Raw genomic sequence first — 19,109 nt, 5'->3', positions numbered from 1 at the left:
TCCAGCCGAGAATCGAACCGGAGAACCTCTTGCTGTGAGGTGACAGTGCTAACTGCTGCACCACCATGGCCCCTAGAAGAAGGGCCAAACAATCCCTCTTTATCCATGGGAGCATTTAGGAGCACAGCTTTCACATCGTTTGGTAAATTCCGAAAACACAGCCAAGCAAATCTTCTCATCACTGACCCAGATGCAGCTGCTCCATAAACAGCATCTGTAATGTCAAAAGAACATTTAATGTGTGTTTAGATATCAGAGTCAAAGAAGAAATTAAGGAAATCAGAAATGTCAATCTCTGCAGGAGGACAGAAACCGTAACACAGATGTGATGACATAACTGTCCGCAGTATTAAGGCAGAAGACTGACTTGACTTCCTTGTTATTTGTGAAAAATGAATAATAAAACACAAATGTTATAATATTAAGCAACAGTAACAAACAGTCAAGCTCAGCTGTAATATAGAAGCGCTTTGGTCCACCAATTTTTTCCGAAGTTGATTTGATAAAGTCCAGCTGGTAGACTAAAGCATTTATCATAAATTAAAGCAGAATTACTCTATTTGAGTTTGTTTCTTAATGCCTCTTGCATGAAGGTACTGAACATCTGAAGTTTTGGACTGTTTATTACTGTTGCTTAATATTGCAACATTTAAGTGTTTTTATTTTTCACAAACAAGGAAGTGAAGTCAGTCCTCTCTCTTAACAATGGGGACAGCTATCTCCTCACATCTCCGTTACATTTTTTGCAATTGTTTGTTCTTTGACTCGCTTTTTGTGATATACAGGGTTCCTGGATGTGAGGTGCATTTACCAGAGCCACTGGTGATCTTTGCAATTTATCTCTGAAGAAAGGAGTTTAACAATTAACTTTCTCATACAGTCAAATAAGCAAGCAGAAACTCAAGAGATGTGACCGTAGCAATTCACTGAAGACGAAGGTGGAAGTATAAACTTTCTCCCAAAACCTATCAAAAGCTTTCCCATCCTTGTCAGATAGGACAGCATTATCTGCCATAATATGTTTGGCAGATCGATTTGAAAAATAATCGACTGCAGGTTCTGACCTAGGGCTTGAAAAAAACTTGTATGACTGAGGAACCTTACATAATTTAACAGACTTTCTGGGGGGGGGGGGGGGGGGGGATCCACCTGTATCAAATCATATAATCTTTGCAGGGATCCTGGTAATACTTTTTGTTCGCATTGAAATAATCAAGTCAAAGTCAAGTCAAGTCAAAGAAAACTTTGTCATTCAGAACTACATGACAGTGTAGCTGAATGAAATTACAGTGCTTCGTTCTCAATGTAGGAAACCGTTGTACATACAGAGAAAATTTAATAAAATATCATAGTAGAAATTTAATAAGTAGTAATTAGTAAGTATTAAGTAGGACAGCAGTGACCCACACCCATCCCAGAACAGGAGACAAGGAAGACAACAAACAATATGAAGGTAATATTGTCAAAGTAAAGTTATAACAATAGCAGCATATCTATGATTAGACTGAATTATTGCACAGTTTGTATATTGCGCTTAATCCTTCAGTGTGGTAGGTGAGCTACCTTAGTGTTGCACTTGGTTATTGCACATCCATAAAAATAAGCCACTTGATAGGCTAGTTATGTACCAGAAGTGGGGGAGTGTTTCGACAGACTCATGGTTCGTTTTTCCCCAAGAGTTCAACAGTCGAATGGAGAGCGGAAAGAAACTGTTTAGACTGGTGGTCTTATAATGCAGGCTTCTGCATCTCCTGCCTGAGAAAAGGTGAGTGTACAGACCATTGGCAGGATGCGTTGGATCGCTGGAAATCTTTTTGGCCCTATCGATGCACCAGCATTTGTGTAGATCTTCCAGAGGTGTAAGGGAGGTGCCAATGATTCTTTCTGCTGACCTTACAACTCTCGAGAGCCTTCCGATCCTGACTGTTACAGCTCCCACACCAAAATGTAATGCTGTTGGTCACGACACTTTCAATGGTGCCCCTAAAAAAGGTCTGAAATATGGAGCTTGGTAATTTTGCCTTCTTAAGTTTCCTTAGAAAGTGCAAGCGTTGCTGAGCTTTTTGGACTGTGCTGGATAAGTTCTCCGTGATATTGAAGAACTTTGTACTTTTGACCCTTTCCACTGTCATCCCTTTCATCACTAGAGGTTTGTGTGGTACTGGAGATCATCTGAAATCAGCAATCAACTCCTTTGTCTTGCTGACATTCAGTGCTAGATTGTTGCGGTCACACCAGACCGGTAGATCAATTTCATTCCTGTAGGCCTCCTCCTCTCAGTCTTTGGCCAGGCCTATAACAGTGGTGTCGTCCGTGAATTTGATGATCCTATTCATCTCATGTCATGCCATGCAGTCATGCGTCAGCAGAATGAAAATGAGAAGGCTTAAGACACACCGCTGCAGTACTCCTGTGTCCAAGATGATACTTCCAGAGCTGTTGTCTCCCACACAAACCTTTTGAGGCCATTCAGTAAAGAAGCTCAGAATCTAATTGCATAAATGAGAGTCTATGTCCAGTTGAAGTAGCTTCGATATCAGAGTCTGAGGGATGATGGTGCGGAAGACAGAAAGTACAGTTTTGTACCTACCATAAATGTAGATGTTCGAGGATCCACATTGCTGCAGTCCTAACTATTGGGTAGTCCGCTGTCCAGTCGGCCCGAATACCAAAGTATATGGCTGACGTTGGTCAGGGCGCATTAGACTGACGTCAGTATGTCAGGGTACTAATGCGCATGACCGACGTCATATCCTCAGTCTTTTCTTGCCCCAGATGTCAGAAGACCCTAAAAAAACAAGGCCAAATATACCTGCACCAAAAATATGTACAATATATACAAAATTACTAGCATATAACCTCACCTACACAACCACCCCTAAACACAGAGGGGAAGGAGGGAGGGTAAATTGGACTGCAGCAATGTGGATCCTCGAACATCTACATTTATGGTAGGTACAAAACTGTACTATGTTCTTCATTCCACATTGCTGCAGTCCTAACTATTGGGTAGAATCCCAAAGCAGAGGTAAGGGAGGCTGGCAAATCATAAAGAAGCAGGAGCTGACAACATGCCTTGCAAAATAGCTGTGGCAAAACCAGCCCTAGACTTAGAGTAGAGAGGAAGGTGATAATGCTTAGAGAAAGTATGCACTGAACTCCAAGTAGCTGCCTCCAAAATATCCTTAGTTGCCACCCCTTAGAAATGCTGTTGAAGTGGCAGTAGCCCTAGTGGAATGAGGCCTAATCCCAGCTGGAATCTCCTTGCCATGATGGGAATAACAAAATGCAATGCAAAACCCAATCCACCTGGAGATAGTTTGTTTTGACACAGGCTTGCCCTGAACTCAAAGCAAAAGAAACAAACAACTGCTGAGACTGCCTAAAATCCTTAGTCCTGCTTAAATAATAACGCAATTGCCTGTGTACATCTAAAGTGTGCAAAATCTTTTCCCCTTTATTTTGGGGTCTGCATAAAAAGTAGGCAAATGAATAGTTTGGTTTAAAGCCACACTAGAAACCACCTTAGGCATAAAGGAAGGATTAGTACGTAATGATACCCTATCCTTATGAAAAATCAAAAGGCTCTACCGCCATAAGGGCCTGCAATTCAGAAACCCTTCTTGCAGAAGTAATGGCCAACAAAAAGCAGTCTTCCATGACAAGTATTTCAATTCAGCAGTAGCCGAGGCTCAAAAGGTTGTAGAGTAAGTTTCTCCAACACAAAATTGAGGTCCCAAGCAGGAGTAGGAGCTCATTGGGGTCTTATATTCTTTGCCCCTCTAAGAAATTGCTTGAACAAAGGATGCGAAAACAATGGTGGGTCACAATCATAGTGAGCTGAAATTGCTGCAGCATGAATCTTAATGGAAGAGAAAGACAAACCTTTGTCCAATAACTCAGTAAGATATTGAAGAGCCACACTCAAATTAGGCTCAGAAATCTCCAAATTGTTTGCTGCACTCCAAAATAAAAACCTCTTCCATTTTTCTGCGTACACTTTCCTTGTACTAGGTCTTCTGGCTTCCATAATCACATTTAAAACTTGTTGAGGAAGTTGAGACCTGCTGTGTTTCAAAACAGAATATGCCAGGCTGTTAGATGAAGAGAGTGAAGCTTGACATTGAGCAGGTGACCGTCCCTCTGAGACAACAGGTGTGGAATCAAAGGTAAAGGCCATGGAGGCTTCCTTACCAGACTCCTTAGTAATGGGTACCAGTGTTGCCGAGGCCAATCTGGAGCTATTAAAATCATCCTTGGCTTGTCTTGTCTGATCTTTAGGAGCACCTTTGGGAGAAGAGGCAGAGGTGGAAAGGCATACACATGAAGATTTTTCCAACTGAAAGACAGAGCATCCACTTTCCAAGCTGTGTGATGAAACCCCTTTGTGCAAAACTTTGGCAGCTGGTGGTTTAGTGGAGAAGCGAACAGATCTATGTCTGGAGTTCCCCATGACACTGTCAATTTTTGAAATACATGAAGATCCAGTTTCCACTCGTGGGGATCCATGATTTGTCTGCTTAACACATCTGCTAAGGAGTTCTGTGCTCCCGGCAGAAACCTTGCCTGAAGAGTTAGTTGCAAGCTGAGCGCAGTCTCCCATAAAATCATTGCTTGCCTGCACAATGGGTAAGAATGTGTTCCCCCTTGTTTGTTGATGTACCACATGACAGTAGTGTTGTCTGTTAGAATCAACACCTGCCCTGGAAGAAGTAACTCCTTGAAAGCCATTAATGCAAACTGGACTGCTAACATCTCTTTCATGTTGATATGTAGATGCTGTAGTCTGGCAGGCCACTTGTCTTGTATCCATTTTCCATTTAGATGAGCTCCCCAAGCAATGTCTGAGGCATCTGTCGTTAGAATCTGACTCGCCTCTGGCCGGGTCACAGAGAGTCCCTTGTTTAGGTGACATTCCTGAGCCCACCACAAAAATTCCTTTTGAATGCAAGGTATTATTTGAATGACAGTGTCCAAATCCTGGCAGTGCTGAGTCCATACATTTTTGAGATACCATTGCAACTTCCTCATATGCAGTTTGGCATTGGGAAGCACCAGAATACAAGATGCCATGAACCCTAAGGCTTGAAGGACTGTCCTTGCAGTCAGCCCGGACTGAAGAGATAGGTGATGGAAGTAACTGGAAAGATTCTTTTGTGTGTCCGGGGTTAGAAAGGCCATCTGGGCTGCTGTATTCAGTCTCACACCCAGAAAGCACATGTCTTGAGAGGGTACTAGACTGGACTTTATTTCGTTCACAGAATACCCTAGGCATCTTAGCACTGCTATCACAAATTCCAAATGCTGTAAAAGGTCCTCCTTTTCTTGAGCCAGAATCAGGCAGTCGTCCAAGTAAGGATAGATTTGAATTCCTTTTAACCTGAAGTAAGCTATCACTGGAGCCAGAACCTTTGTGAATACTCTGGGCGCAGTAGATAAGCCAAAGGGCAATGCAGAGAACTGATAATGAGAATTTCCAGCTCGAAAACGCAGATACTTCCTGCAACTTAGTCTGATAGGCACATGAAGGTAAGCTTCCTTGAGATCTAAAGTTACCATCCAGTGATCTTTGCCCAGCAGAGGTAAAAGCTGTTGCAACGTCAACATTTTGGACTTGGGAATGTCCAGATAAGTGTTGAGGATAGATAAATCCAAAATTGGTCTCCACGTGTTCCCCTTCTTCGGTACTAGGAACAGGCGAGAATAAAATCCTAGGCCCCTTTCTGGCACAGGAACTGGCTGAATGGCCCCTATTTGAAGCAACAGAGAAATTTGCTTGTGAGCCTCTTTTCTTTGTAGAGGAGGAATGTCTGGCATGCCTTTGAAAGGAGGCAAGGTATGGAAATAAAACCTGTAACCGTGGTGAATGATATCCAAAACCCATCTGTCTTGGGTAATTAAATCCCAATTTTCTTTGAAAAGAGCCAGCCTTCCTCCCAAAGGTGCTGCCAGGCGAGAATGTACTGGCAGCTGAAAAGGTAGGTCATTGGGTCTGTTTACGAAAGGACTGACCCCTGCCCTCACCAGAAGACTGAGCAGGTGAACTCCCTGTTCTAGGCCTAAAAGAACCTTGTGCTCTGCCCCTACCACGTCTAGACCTACCCCTAGACTGGGAATCATAAGCAGGATATGTCCATCCCTTAGTAGGCCAATTTCTACTAAACTTGGAGGCTGAACCTGCAAAAATCCTTAACAGTTTGCATAGACTTAGCCTTGTCCTCCATTTTCTTTAAAACTGCTTCCACAGGCACCAAACAACACATCAGACTGTAAAGGAGCATCCAAAATCCTTGTTTTAACATGCTCAGCTAAATTCTGATCCCTCAACCAGGCGTGCCTACGAAGAACAGAACCAGTGGCAGCCACCCTCGAGGAGGCCTGCACCGCATCAAAACCACACTGCAGGGAATGTTTACCCACCTGTTCAGACACATGAACTAAATCCTGCAACTCTTTACACTCAATACCTTCTGCCAGAGCATCCACCTTAGATTTCAATTGTGAAAGGAGATAATTCTGATATTTTAACATGTGAAACTGACAATTCAACGCCCTCATGGCTAAAGTGGAAGAAATATACACTTTCTTTCCCCATCTATCCAAAGCCCTTGCCTCTATCAGGAGGAACAGGATTTTTAACAACAGAGGCCTTCACACCTTTAGGCCCCTGAGAGACAGTTTCGGGTCTGCCCTAGGACTCTTAAAAGATACTTATGAGCTTCAGGCACCCTATAGTACCTATCCGGTTTAACTGGGGCAGGAGGCAAAGAATCAGGATTCAGGGAAGCCTCTGCAAAACATCTTCCACCACATTCAGAACAGGAGGTATAGCTAAAGGCCTATGCTGGGGTAAAACAAGAATTCCCTAAGCCTCTTCCTGGAATCAGAGAAATCTTGACCTTCCCATTTAAAATGCTCCCTCATGGAATGCAGAGTCTCTGAAAATGAAAAATCCTCAGGAGGAGAAGCTGAAGGAGTAGAATCATCCACATCAGAATCAGAATAAGGAGGATACTCCTGCAAGTCTTCAGCCGAAGACTCAGAAGCCTCTGAACATTGCTCAAAACTCTCAAACTCAGGTTCCACCCTAGGCCTCTTATCAGGAGGGGGCATAGAACCTCTAATCATAGTAATTAAATCCTCTGCCATTTTAAGCATATGTTTCTTAGTCAAAGACCCTGAAGCACTAGGAGAAACCCCCACTGAAGCTAAACTTGGCCTGCCTCTCAAAGAAGCCTTGGAAACAGAAGGGGAGGCTCTAACCACCTTAGGAAGAGAGGGAAGAACAGCCACCTGAGAAGCCCCCTCAGCCTGGCCTACTTCCTGAGAGGACACATCTTGTAACAGTAAAGTCTCTCCCTGAGACTCCAAAGAAACTCCAGGCAGAACCTCCGGCTCCACTGAGCCTTCTAGAGAACCGACGTCCGGGACTGTCGGTTCTTCAACTCTAGGCTTTGCAGCTTTGTCCTTGCGCTTTTTGGCCGAAGACGGCATTTTATAATTACAACGCTTCCCAAAAACTAACCTGGCACAGTCTAACCTTCTCTTAATAGTGCGTTTGTTAAATCTAGCACAAGAGCGGCATCCAACAACGTCGTGCTCAGGCCCTAAACAAGGTATACACAAAGTATGGTAATCCCTATGAGGTATCTGTTTCCCACAAGAAATACAGTTATTCACTTTTTCTGACATCCGGTTAAATACTGAGGCAAGAAAAAACCAAAATATTCCCCAACGGGGTACTTAGCCAACTTTGATTCGGTCTGAAACTCTGACTTCAGAAACTTTCAGAACGCCAACCTGCACTCGCAAAATTGCTTCTGCATCGGACCATGCGGCAAAAAAGACTGAGGATATGACGTCGGTCATGCGCATTAGTACCCTGACGTACTGACGTCAGTCTAATGCGCCCTGACCGACGTCAGCCATATACTTTGGTATTCGGGCCGACTGGACAGCGGACTACCCAATAGTTAGGACTGCAGCAATGTGGAATGAAGAACATCTGAAACTGATGGAAGAGCAGTCTTGCATAGCAGTTTTTGCCTTCTAAGGACTTCATGGAGAGCTAGTGAGATGGCATCCACTGTACTGCGGTTTGTCCTGTATGTGAATTGCAGTGTGTCCAGTGTCACAGGTAAGATTGTGCCGTTGAGGTTAAAGTAACTGGTCGGTAGTCATTCAGAGTTGTTGGTTGTGGTTTCTTGGGTACAGAATCATCGCCTTGAAGCATTTCAGAACACTGGCTAGATGGAGTGAGGTGTTGAACATGTCAGCGAGTACTGGAGCCAGTTCTGTCTCACATTCCCTTAGTACCCTGCCCATGATGTCAGGGCCAACTGCCTTCCTCAGGTTGACACGTTTAGGGTTCTGGTGACATCGATTGTATTTAAGCTCAGCACCACTGCTCCTGGTCTCCAGGGATTCTGCATGCTATTGTTTTGTTGTCAGCATCAAACCTATTAAAGAATTTGTTCACTTGGTTCAGAAACTCAATGCTATCATCACATGAAACTGATCTAGGTTTGTAGTCGGTGATGGTTTGAATTCCTTTCCATAGTTGCCTGGTATCCTTCTGGTCCTTGAAGTGGCTTTGGATTTTTCTGCCATATGGTCTTTTCACCTCTTTGATACCTTTGTTCAGTTTTGGCTCTGGCTACACTTAAATTTTCCACATCTTGGGATTTGAAAGCTGCATTTCTTACTTTCAAGAGCGCATACTCTCCGTTAGTTAGCCAAGGTTTTTGACTTGCCCGTATGGTGATGAGTTTGGTGTTTGTTACATCCTCCACACACTTAGAAATGAAAGCTGTGACCGACTCAGTGTATGTGTCCAAGTCAATATGGTTGTTTGTCATAGCAGCCTCTCTAAACAATGACCAGTCTTGTACAGTCGAAGCAGTCTTGTAGAGCTGAGATCGCTCACTCAGGCCACATCCTTATTTGTCTTCTAGTTGGTGTACTGGTTTTCAGTATAGACTTACAAGCTGGAACCTGCATGATGGCTAGGTGGTCACAGCTCCCTAGATGTGGATAAGGTTTTGCTTTATATGCACCTTTGATGTTAGTGTAGACCTTATTCAGTATATTTACCCTTAACCCCGAATGAAGTCTCCTGCAATTATTACTGCATGCTCTGGATTTCTGTTCTGCAGGTCACTTATACATTGATATAAGGTGGACAGGATGTGCCTGGATGGAAAGAAAATGATGAGAAGTCCAAGGAGCCACATACAGCCACAACAGAATCACTGACAGCAGAGGCAAAGAGAAAGTTGCAAGCCTTCTGTACAAGTCTTCTCTTCCTACGGAGCAGGGAAGGAAAATCCGAGAAGCTGGGAGACAGGTACATCACTCTATTGAAAAAAGTGACTAGGCACGTAGGTAAGCAGGTCCCTTAGTATCATGCTCTTCCCTTAAGACTAAAAGGCATGGTGTGTGGTAAAACAATTTAGTGACAACCACCAGAATAATAGTTTGAATCCCCAATGACAAAATTTGACAGAAATCATAACGTTTTATCACAAAAAAGGGACAAATAGAAGGTAGCCTGCAACAGGGTACTTACCTGCTCAATTTTAAAAAAATGCTAACCAACAGCTGAAATCCTTGAAGCCATGTCAGAAAGCAAGGCTTGATGCTACTCCAGCAGCAAGAAAGTTCTAAGATTTTGGCACCCTAACCACTGTCTTTACATCACTCTCGGAGCTCTACAGCAGTTAGGGCATATGGAAGTTGTCTTAAAGCTTCAGAATCTGGCTAACTAACTGACCACTGGCAGGATACAATCCACACAGCTTAGGCTACTGCAACAGTGATCAAATGGTGAACATAAATGAAAAACCTGACCCATAAATAGCAGATAATTCTACAACAGAAGTCCAAAAAAAGGGGGGATAAATCTGTTTTGAGTAGAAGAGCATGGAGGCATTTGCCAGTGTGCTGCGCATGAGCAGCAAAGAAAAAGTGAATAGGAGGTGGAGTGTGACATGTTGCAGGAGGAGAAAAGCAGCTACAGCCTGGGAAACTTAGGTGCCAAGCTGATTTTTACCTGCAGTAAAAGTTCTAGAACATGGACTACACCATCCTGCATCCTTGCGAACAAGCTAGCACTGTGGTATGAGAGTATGGTGTCCCTGACTGTACCAACAACACAGGTTCAAACAGGAAGAATGTGGCTGGGAGAAACCATCTGAGATGGTGAGAATGAGTGGTCAATGTTGGTTCACCCTTCTCAGTGGGATAATGCAAGGGCTATTCTACAACTGGAATGGCGCAATGTCTTCTGTTAGAGTTCAGAAGATTATCTCTAAAGAGATGATCCAAGATATGAGCAGCATGTGCAGCTCAGGGGCCTCAGCCAAACTGATCCCTATAAATCACAATCCCCCTTTCCAAATGACCAGACACACATCAAAAAGCCCCAGAAAACTTACAGGGGAGAGAAAAAAAAAAGTCCCCCACACTCAACACAATCCTGCCTCTTAGTTGGATGCGTCAGAAATCACCCTACACTCAACACAATCCTGTCTTTAGCTGGCTGTGTCGAATCACTCAAACTACAACAATACTAAAATAAGCTTTTTTTGTTTGTTTTTTTTGTTTTGCAGCGCAGGCTAAGGTTTCCTGTAAACCACCATCTTCTAACTCCAAGAACATATAAACACAAAGAAAAGGGAAGACAGCACTATGTAACACCATATGCTCCTTAGATTCTGCTTGCACAGTTTCTAACACAAAATGCATATGGCTAGTTAAAATGTACATCTACACAGCCACTGCTTGGCAAATGGCACATTTGATAACTAGCAGTACCCGATTATAGGCACCTTCAGTGTGACTTGCTAGTAGTAAAGATTTGCTGTTCAGTCCTAGGCCAGGGTATCCTGCTCCTAGCTCAGACATGTGTGGAAGCATGCTGAAAAAATATCCGGTGCAAGAAAAGGAAGCTGCAATAGTAAATGTTTTGCGTGTACAATTAAATAATTAACTGCATCAAGGAACACCACCCTCCGTCAACCACATAAAAAGTAAAAAGGAGAGTGTCAACCATCATATTATTAGCATCAACACTTGAAAAAGATTAAATTCAAAGCATAACATAAATAAAAATAAAACATAAAACAAGCTAAAAACATGTCCCAATACTTCAAGTTGGTAAAAAAATTCACATTTGAAATGGCTACAGCACCCAGTAAAAGTCGCCGTTCAGTTACCACAAAAATGTAAGCAAATAAACAAATATATACACATTATTCTATGCATATAAAACACACTTGTAATTAGAAGTATTAGCCAAATAACACTTACTGTTCTACGGTGAAACATCATTTGAATTGCAATTGTTCTAGCTGCCACGCTTTTGTTAAGTATTTTTACAAATTTCAAGTTGTTTGGAATAACTTTCAGAACACCTTAATCCACATAAAAGAGCCTGGCATGTAGAAATGTATAAAAGTAGCAATGTATAAACATTTAACTGCACAGGCTCGCTTAAATTCCCTTAAAGGATTATAACCCTGCCTGTGAGTATTGCTGTAAAAGCAGTATACAGCTGAAGATTTTTTTCAGTATCTTATCCGTTCGTCAACGTGGTAACTGAACAATGGCTTTTACTGGGTGCTGTATCCATTTCAAATGTGAATTGTTTTACCAACTTGAAGTATTGGGACATGTTTTTAGCTTGTTTTATATGTTGTTTCAATTTTATTTTTATTTACATTATGCTTTGAATTTAATCTTTTTCAAGTGTTGATGCTAATAATATGATGGTTGACACTCTCCTTTTTACTTTTTGTGTGGTTGACGGAGGGTGGGGTTCCTTGATGCAATTAATTTATTTAATTGTACACTCAACACATTTACTATTGCAGCTTCCTTTTCTTGCACCGGACATTTTTTCAGTGTGCTTTGTTAGTTTGAATTGTATTTTTTCTTGTGTTATTATACGTGAAAGCATGCATGTGCAGTGCAAAGTTGATAACTAGCAGTACCTGATTATAGGCACCTTCAGTGTGACCTGCTAGTAGTGAAGATTTGCTGATCAGTACTATGCCAGGGTATCCTGCTCCCAGCTCAGACATGTGTGGAAGCATGCATGTGCAGTGCAAAGACCTTAATGTACTATACACACAAACTGATGAGAGTATTGGATTGAACAGGTGCATATAAAGTCTTCATGTGGTCAAGGGTAATATGACACCAGATGCCCCAATATCCTCTTCTGCTAACAATATACCAGCCTCACCAGTAGCCTTGGTCAAGGGGTGCCAAACTGGATTGTACACAAGGAATGAGAAGGAAAGGCATCAGGAAAGGTACCAACTGGCAGCTACAGGGAGCTGGCTAAAAAGGATAACTATACAACACCAAACAAAAATGCCATCAAACAGATTCTCATGCCAAGGATACCCCACTTGCTCCAATACAGTCCAGCCACAGTTAACAGCTAAATATTTACCAAATTTACTATGTCTGGGATATTCCAGAATCCGTTTCAAAAAGCAGACAAGCACTTCAGCATCATTCATAACACATCAAAAAATCTCAGTCTAAAAAGAACAGAACAGAATATTACCTCAAGTAGCAGTGGTCCCAGTGACTCCTTCTCAATGACTCCCTGGCTGCTGGAGGAGATGTCGGACATTTGAACATCGTCGTCAGCTGATGCAGCTTTCTCTGCAAATGCAAGGAAACAAACCTAATAATTCACCTTAAAAAAATATTCTTAATCAGACACTGTAAGCATGGATAAGTGAGCACTAAAACATACACTTGATAGCATCACATACTTTGTGCTTAGATTACTTAATGAAGCATTAAACAAATACAATCAAAACAAATTGATGCAAATCAAAAATTTAGCAGATAAGCAGCTTTCAACTTACTTAAAAAAAAATCTCACACTCGTATACATATTGGCTATGATTCATAAAGGCTTAGTAATAACTTCATATTTCCTATGCTGGTTGTGATACACAGGGATAAACATGACTGCAGTCCAGATGATTCAGGAACAACTACTGACCCAGGAGATGGAGGAATCAGACAGGGAGGGGGTAGGAGTGAGCAAACAAGCTAGCGTGCGCATCCTAGGAACAGGAAGGTAGTCAAATCCCCTGCAACAGTGTCATCTGGTGGAAGCCAAGCTCTAGGGTATAGCAACTTAAAATGTCATGATGAATACCCACACCAAGCAGTATTTACTGTGGCTGAGGAATTAGGTATATGCATAGAATCTCAAATGTATCAGGTGGCCCAGCCCTGGGAGCTCTTACATTTTATTCATTCAATCTTTTTATTTAACATTTGTTTACCAAAAAAATCTGACTTGGAATGAGCCAATTTTCAGCAGAGACCCAGGGAAAAACACTCCAGATGAATGTCTTGGTGGGTATACCTTGACCCATCAAAATTATGTTTCAACAAAATGTAATAAGGCGAGCTGTTTTTCACAAAACTGCACTTTTGCCGAAATGCATTTTCATGGAAAACAAATTAAACAAAAAAAAAAAAAAAAAAAAACAACACTGACCATATTTATGCAGAGGGGCAAGCCCCCCTACACACCACATGTGGGGGGCTGCGCCCCCCCACTACTTTTATATTCTCACTCTGAGATCGCACTACAGTGGGGAAAAGGGAATATTCCCTTATCCCCACTGTGCCACAATCAAAGCAACAGCCAGCGTTGCTGTTCGCTTAGGTGCCTAAGTACATTTCAGCAAAAATGCACTTTCGCGAAATAGATCTCACCTAATTACATTTCGCTAACTTCGTAATTTCGTTGGCTCGAGGTAGACCTGCCTTTGTAACGTCAGAGTAAACCCACACAAACGTAGAGAGGACATGCAGATTCCACAAAGAACACACCCTAGCCGAGAATCAAACCAGAGAACCTCTTGCTGAAGCGAAAATGCAAACTGCCAGGTGACCAGAGTAAGCATTTCAGGCTGTCATAAGGCTGACAAAGAGGAAGTAGACATCTCTGTGACAGTGAGTCGAATGGCACTCCCCAAGAGGAAAATTACTTTGCATTTGCTGGCAAGAAATGTCCATCTGAGAAGTCTCACTTTAAATAGAGTCTCTAGGGAGAAAACAGTCAAATAAACCAAACAATGCACTTAGAGTAAACACATTGTCAGTATATAATCAACAGAAAAGGAAAAAAGCAATACAGTTGAAAAAAAAAATATATGCACATACATATATATATATATATATATATATACATATATATATATATATATATATATATATATATATATATATATATATATATATATATATATATATATATATATATATATATATATATATACACACACACACATACCAATATATATATAGGTTTACTATCAAATAGTTGAAGTTCAGAATGTAAAGCTATCACAATGTAGAATCGTATTATCTAAATTCATAACGTGAAAGCATTCAAAATGTTTAAACATTTTTGACAATTTTCAACATTTTTCCACCTTTTGCAAAACCAAACTTCCACCAAACCAAACCCAGTGTGCTGGTCAGTATAAAACTAAGCTAGTTGGGGGACCACACCACCCACGACCCCAATGTGGGGGGATGTGCCCCCCGCACCCACTAACTATATATTCCAACTCCAGGATCAAACTACAGTGAGGAAAAGGGCATATACATTGCCTCTATTATGGTCAGACATAATGAAATTTGGCAAAATGAGTTTTTGGCGATTTGGACTTTCGGCGGGGACCGTGAAGTGCTCGAGTTCAATTAGTCAAATTACGTTGTAGTTTCGACATTCTGAATGGGTGTTTATGACAGTCGAATAAAGGATTTTCACATATATGTTATTCAGGTATGTTACTTTCAACTATTAGCCTTTCAACCATTTGATAGTAAATTAGAAGTTATGTACCTACCATAACGTTCCATGTTAGTTGTCTTCTCTCGCCTTCTTTCTTGCTGGATGGGGTTTGGAGCCGATCCTCGGCTCCGACTCGGCACTTGCTAAGCTCGAGAGTCACTTTTACCAGCTCGAGGCAGCCCCATATCCCATGATGCAAGGCGGTAAATACCCAGATCTTGTTTGGTACCTAGAGGGAAAACTACCTAGCATAAAAAACTTTCCACTAAGGAAAGAAGAGCAATTAGCCTAAAAAGGCTGTAAGGGGAAACCAGATAACTAAAAACTAGAACTAACTGGTGCCCAAAGAAGCAATCTTCCAGAGACAAGGGAGATCAAGGTCTGTCCAGGCAAGGGGGACAGGAGGGTCGCAAGAAAGAAGGCGAGAGAAGACAACTAACATGGAACGTTATGGTAGGTACATAACTTCTAAATGTTAAGTTGTCAATCTCGCCTTCATTCTTGCTGGATGGGACCGCGTCCCTAGCACCTCTATCCTGGGTGGCTCAATGGAACAGACTCTTGAGAACCATGGAACCAAAACTGGCTCTATCCCTGGAGGCCAAATCCAATTTGTAATGAGAAACAAAGGTATGAGGACTGGCCCAAGTGGCTGCTGCACAAATAGTATCTAAGGGTAGCCTAGCCTGAAAAGCTGTAGAAGTGGCTAGGCCTCTAGTGGAATGTGCCTTTGGTTTTGAGCACAGTTGTTTGCCCCTAAGTTTATAAATGTCAGAAATGGTGGAAGATAGCCATCTAGACAAGGTCACTTTGGAAACAGGGAGGCCTTTCTTATTTTCAGCATAAGAAAGAAAGAGCTGATCAGACTTCCTGAATTGCTTTGTTCTGTCCAAATAATATCTGAGTTGGCGGTGAATGTCTAGATAATGTAATTTTTGTTCCGATCTGTTGGAATAATTAGGAAAAAATACAGGGAGATCAATGGATTGGTTTAAATTTGTTTTTGAAGCAACCTTGGGCAAAAAGGATGGATTAGTTCTCAAGGATACTCTGTCCTTGTGGAAGACCAAATATGGGGGACGAACAGAGAGGGCATGAAGTTCTGACACTCTCCTAGCCGAGGTAATAGCGACAAGGAAGAGTGTCTTCCACGAAAGAAACTTTAGTGAACATGAAGCAGCTGGCTCAAAAGGAGGAAGAATTAAGGATGTCAGCACTAGATTTAGGTCCCATTGAGGAGGAGGACTCCTGACGGGAGGTTTCAGGAGAAAAATTCCTTTCAGAAAAGCTCTACAAAGCTTGTGGGACATAATGTTGTGATCTGCAAACCCAACATGAAAGTTCGAGATTGCAGCCAACTGAACTTTGACCGTGGAAGATGACGAACCCGAGTGAAAGATTTCCGCTAGAAAATCCAAAACTGCATGAACAGGGGCAGTAAAGGGATCTATGTTCCTTGATTCCGCCCAAAGGGAGAAACGTTTCCACTTGCTAGAGTAAATCCTTCTAGTAGAGGATTTAAGGGAAGCTACTATGATATCCCTAACGGGGTTAGAGATCATAGGAAGCCTGGCTAAGGAAGGAAGTGCAGCAACCAAGCTGTGAGGTTGAGAGAAGGAATGGACTGATGCAGCTGACCCGATTGGTGGATCAGAAGATCTGGCACTAGGTCCAGATGCCACGGCTGCACCAAAAGATGATGATGAAGGAACGGAAACCAAATTTGTCGAGGCCAATACGGGGCAATGAGAATCATTTTGGCTCTCAAAACGGTAGCTTTCTGGAGTACCTATGGTATCAATGGAAAGGCAGGAAAGGCATAAAGAAGTCCCTGGGGCCAATCTTGGGTAAGAGCGTCTCTGGGGGGGATGGCCCGGAAGAGAGAGAAGAAGACTGGGCATTTGCTGTTTTGGGGAGTAGCAAAAAGATCGCAACATGGGCGGCCCCACTCTTGAAAAATCTCCTCCACTATAGATTGCTTGAGAAACCACTCGTGAGGCATGAGTATAGCTCTGCTCAATCTGTCCGCTAAAATGTTCGTTTTCCCAGGGATATGCGTTGCTACCAGAAACCGATGAGAGGAGATCGCCCATTGCCAAAGTCTGAGAGCCTCTCGACACAAGGGGTAGGACTTGGTTCCGCCCTGCTTGTTGATGTACCACACTACGGACATGTTGTCCGTGTGAACTGCAATCGTTCCCAAGGGAAGAAAGTCGTTGAGGGCTTGCAACGTTAAAAGCACTGCTCTCATCTCTAGGACATTTATGTGCAGGTGGTATTCGAACGGTTGCCACGTCCCATGAACCATCCTGCCCTGATAATGACCCCCCCACCCGATCAGGGAGGCATCCGTAGTGACTGTGGCTACCGGGGCCGGGGCAACAAAGGGTCTGCCCTGATGGACCTGGGGAGAAGAAATCCACCAGGATAGATGGTTTTTGCAAGTTTGTGTCACCAGAATCTGGTGACGCATGGGAAGCTGTTGGAAGGACCATTGGGTGAACAACATCCATTGAAGGAGACGCATGTAAAAACGGGCCAAAGGAAGAAGAGTAATGGCAGCTGCCATGAGGCCCAATACTTTCAGGACCAGTCTGGCTTGCACCTTTTTGCTGGCAAGGATGATCCACACATGGTTTTGGATATCTAGGATTCTCTGGCTTGTCAGGTTTGCTGACATCCGAGCAGTGTCTAAATTTGCGCCTATAAAAGTAATAGACTGGCAGGGCAATAAGGAGGATTTTTCGTAGTTGACCAAAATTCCTAATTGAGTGCAGAGATTTAGGGTATAATCTCTGGCTTGGAGAAGTTGATGCCTGGTGGTGGCTGAGAGGAGCCAGTCGTCGAGATACGGAAACACCTGGAATCCTTGACGTCTCAGGTGAGCAGTGACCACTGCCATGCATTTGGTGAACACTCTGGGGGCTGTAGTGAGACCAAAGGGCAGGGCTCTGAACCGAAAATGACTGGACCCCAGCCGAAAGCGGAGAAACCTTCTGGAGCGTCTGTGGATTTTTATGTGATAGTACGCATCCTAAAGGTCTATTGAGCACATCCAGTTGTCTTTGCCTAAGAAGGGCAAAATCGATTGAAGTGTGACCATCCGAAATCTTGTCTTTTTCACAGACTTGTTGAGTCTGCTGAGGTCCAATATTGGTCTCCAATCTCCCGTCTTTTTGGGAACCAAAAAGAACCTTGAGTATATATTCCAGGCTCTGAATGGTCTGTTGGAACTGGCTGAATGGCCCTTTTTTGTAGAAGCTTTGATACTTCTAATTTTGCGATTTCCCTTAGACCAGGTGCAACATCTGGAAGGGAATTTTTGTAAGGGAAGGGACTTTCCTCGAAAGGAATCTTGTAACCCTCGGATATGATCGACTGTACCCATTTGTCTTGTGAAAGGGAAAGCCAGGCTTCTGGGTACAGCAATAATCTTCCCCCGACTGCCTCCAAGGATGGACAGTCGGGCAACACCTCAGGGATGCTGGAAAGGCTTGTCAGAGAGGCTCTCTGCTGCCCTGGTTCTGCGGACCCCCTCTGCCCCTAGGGCGGGGTCTATTATTATTACCCCCTCTGCCTCTAGGGGTAAATTGACCACGTGTGTCCGGCGTGACTCCCTGAGATTTTCGGAGCCACATCTTTCCCCCCTTCTGTCCTTTAGGGTAAGGCCTAGAAGGGGTGGAAAAACGGACTCCTACGGCAGAAAGAGTCTTGCCGTCTTGCTCACACCTGGTCAACGTATCCTTCACCTGAGGACCAAACAATGTTGACCCATCGAAGGGAGAGTTTGTGAAGGACGCCTTAAAGGGATCTGCAAAGTTACAGAGCTGCATCCAGGACTGACGTCTAAGAGCCACTCCTGTCCCTGCCACTCTACTCGCTCCATCTGCTGCATAAGAAATTAGCCGCATGGAGGAGTTGGTTATGGAATTAAGGATTCCTAGCTGAGAAGCAATCTTATCCTGAGCCCCTGCAGCTGAAGGATCCTGCACTACTTCACCTAATTCTTTAAGGATGTCCCTTTGAAGTCTGGTGAAGTGACATAAATAATTCAGCGAACGCATGGCAAAGGTCGCTGAGGAAAACATCCGCTTACCATACCTGTCCATGGTCCTAGAATCCTTGTTAGGAGGATGGACTGGTACAGAAGGATCTGCAAGTTCCTTCTTGGTGGCGGCCGCCACCACCATGGCATCAACAGGGACACCTTTTGTAAGAAATTGTTTCTCGGAAGGGGCTGTAATAAATTTAGAAGGCCTCCTGGGAA

General features: G+C 43.1%; 1 protein-coding gene across 4 annotated transcripts in view; it reads right to left on the bottom strand.

The window, feature by feature from the left end:
- The window catches only part of NCOA1 (nuclear receptor coactivator 1), a 1,171,950-nt gene that overhangs the window by 680,611 nt on the left and 472,230 nt on the right, over nucleotides 1–19,109 (bottom strand). For all 4 annotated transcript variants that reach the window (XM_044062390.1, XM_044062389.1, XM_044062386.1 and 1 more), the window contains exon 4: nucleotides 12,578–12,678. In XM_044062390.1, coding sequence (XP_043918325.1) covers nucleotides 12,578–12,678 — 101 coding nt within the window. The remainder of the gene's footprint in view (nucleotides 1–12,577; nucleotides 12,679–19,109) is intronic.

This window comes from Protopterus annectens, chromosome 2.part1, assembly GCF_019279795.1.
Source record: "Protopterus annectens isolate FY-2018-M chromosome 2.part1, PAN1.0, whole genome shotgun sequence".
Classification (NCBI taxonomy): domain Eukaryota; kingdom Metazoa; phylum Chordata; order Ceratodontiformes; family Protopteridae; genus Protopterus; species Protopterus annectens.
This window is presented reverse-complemented; position numbering and strand designations above follow the sequence as displayed.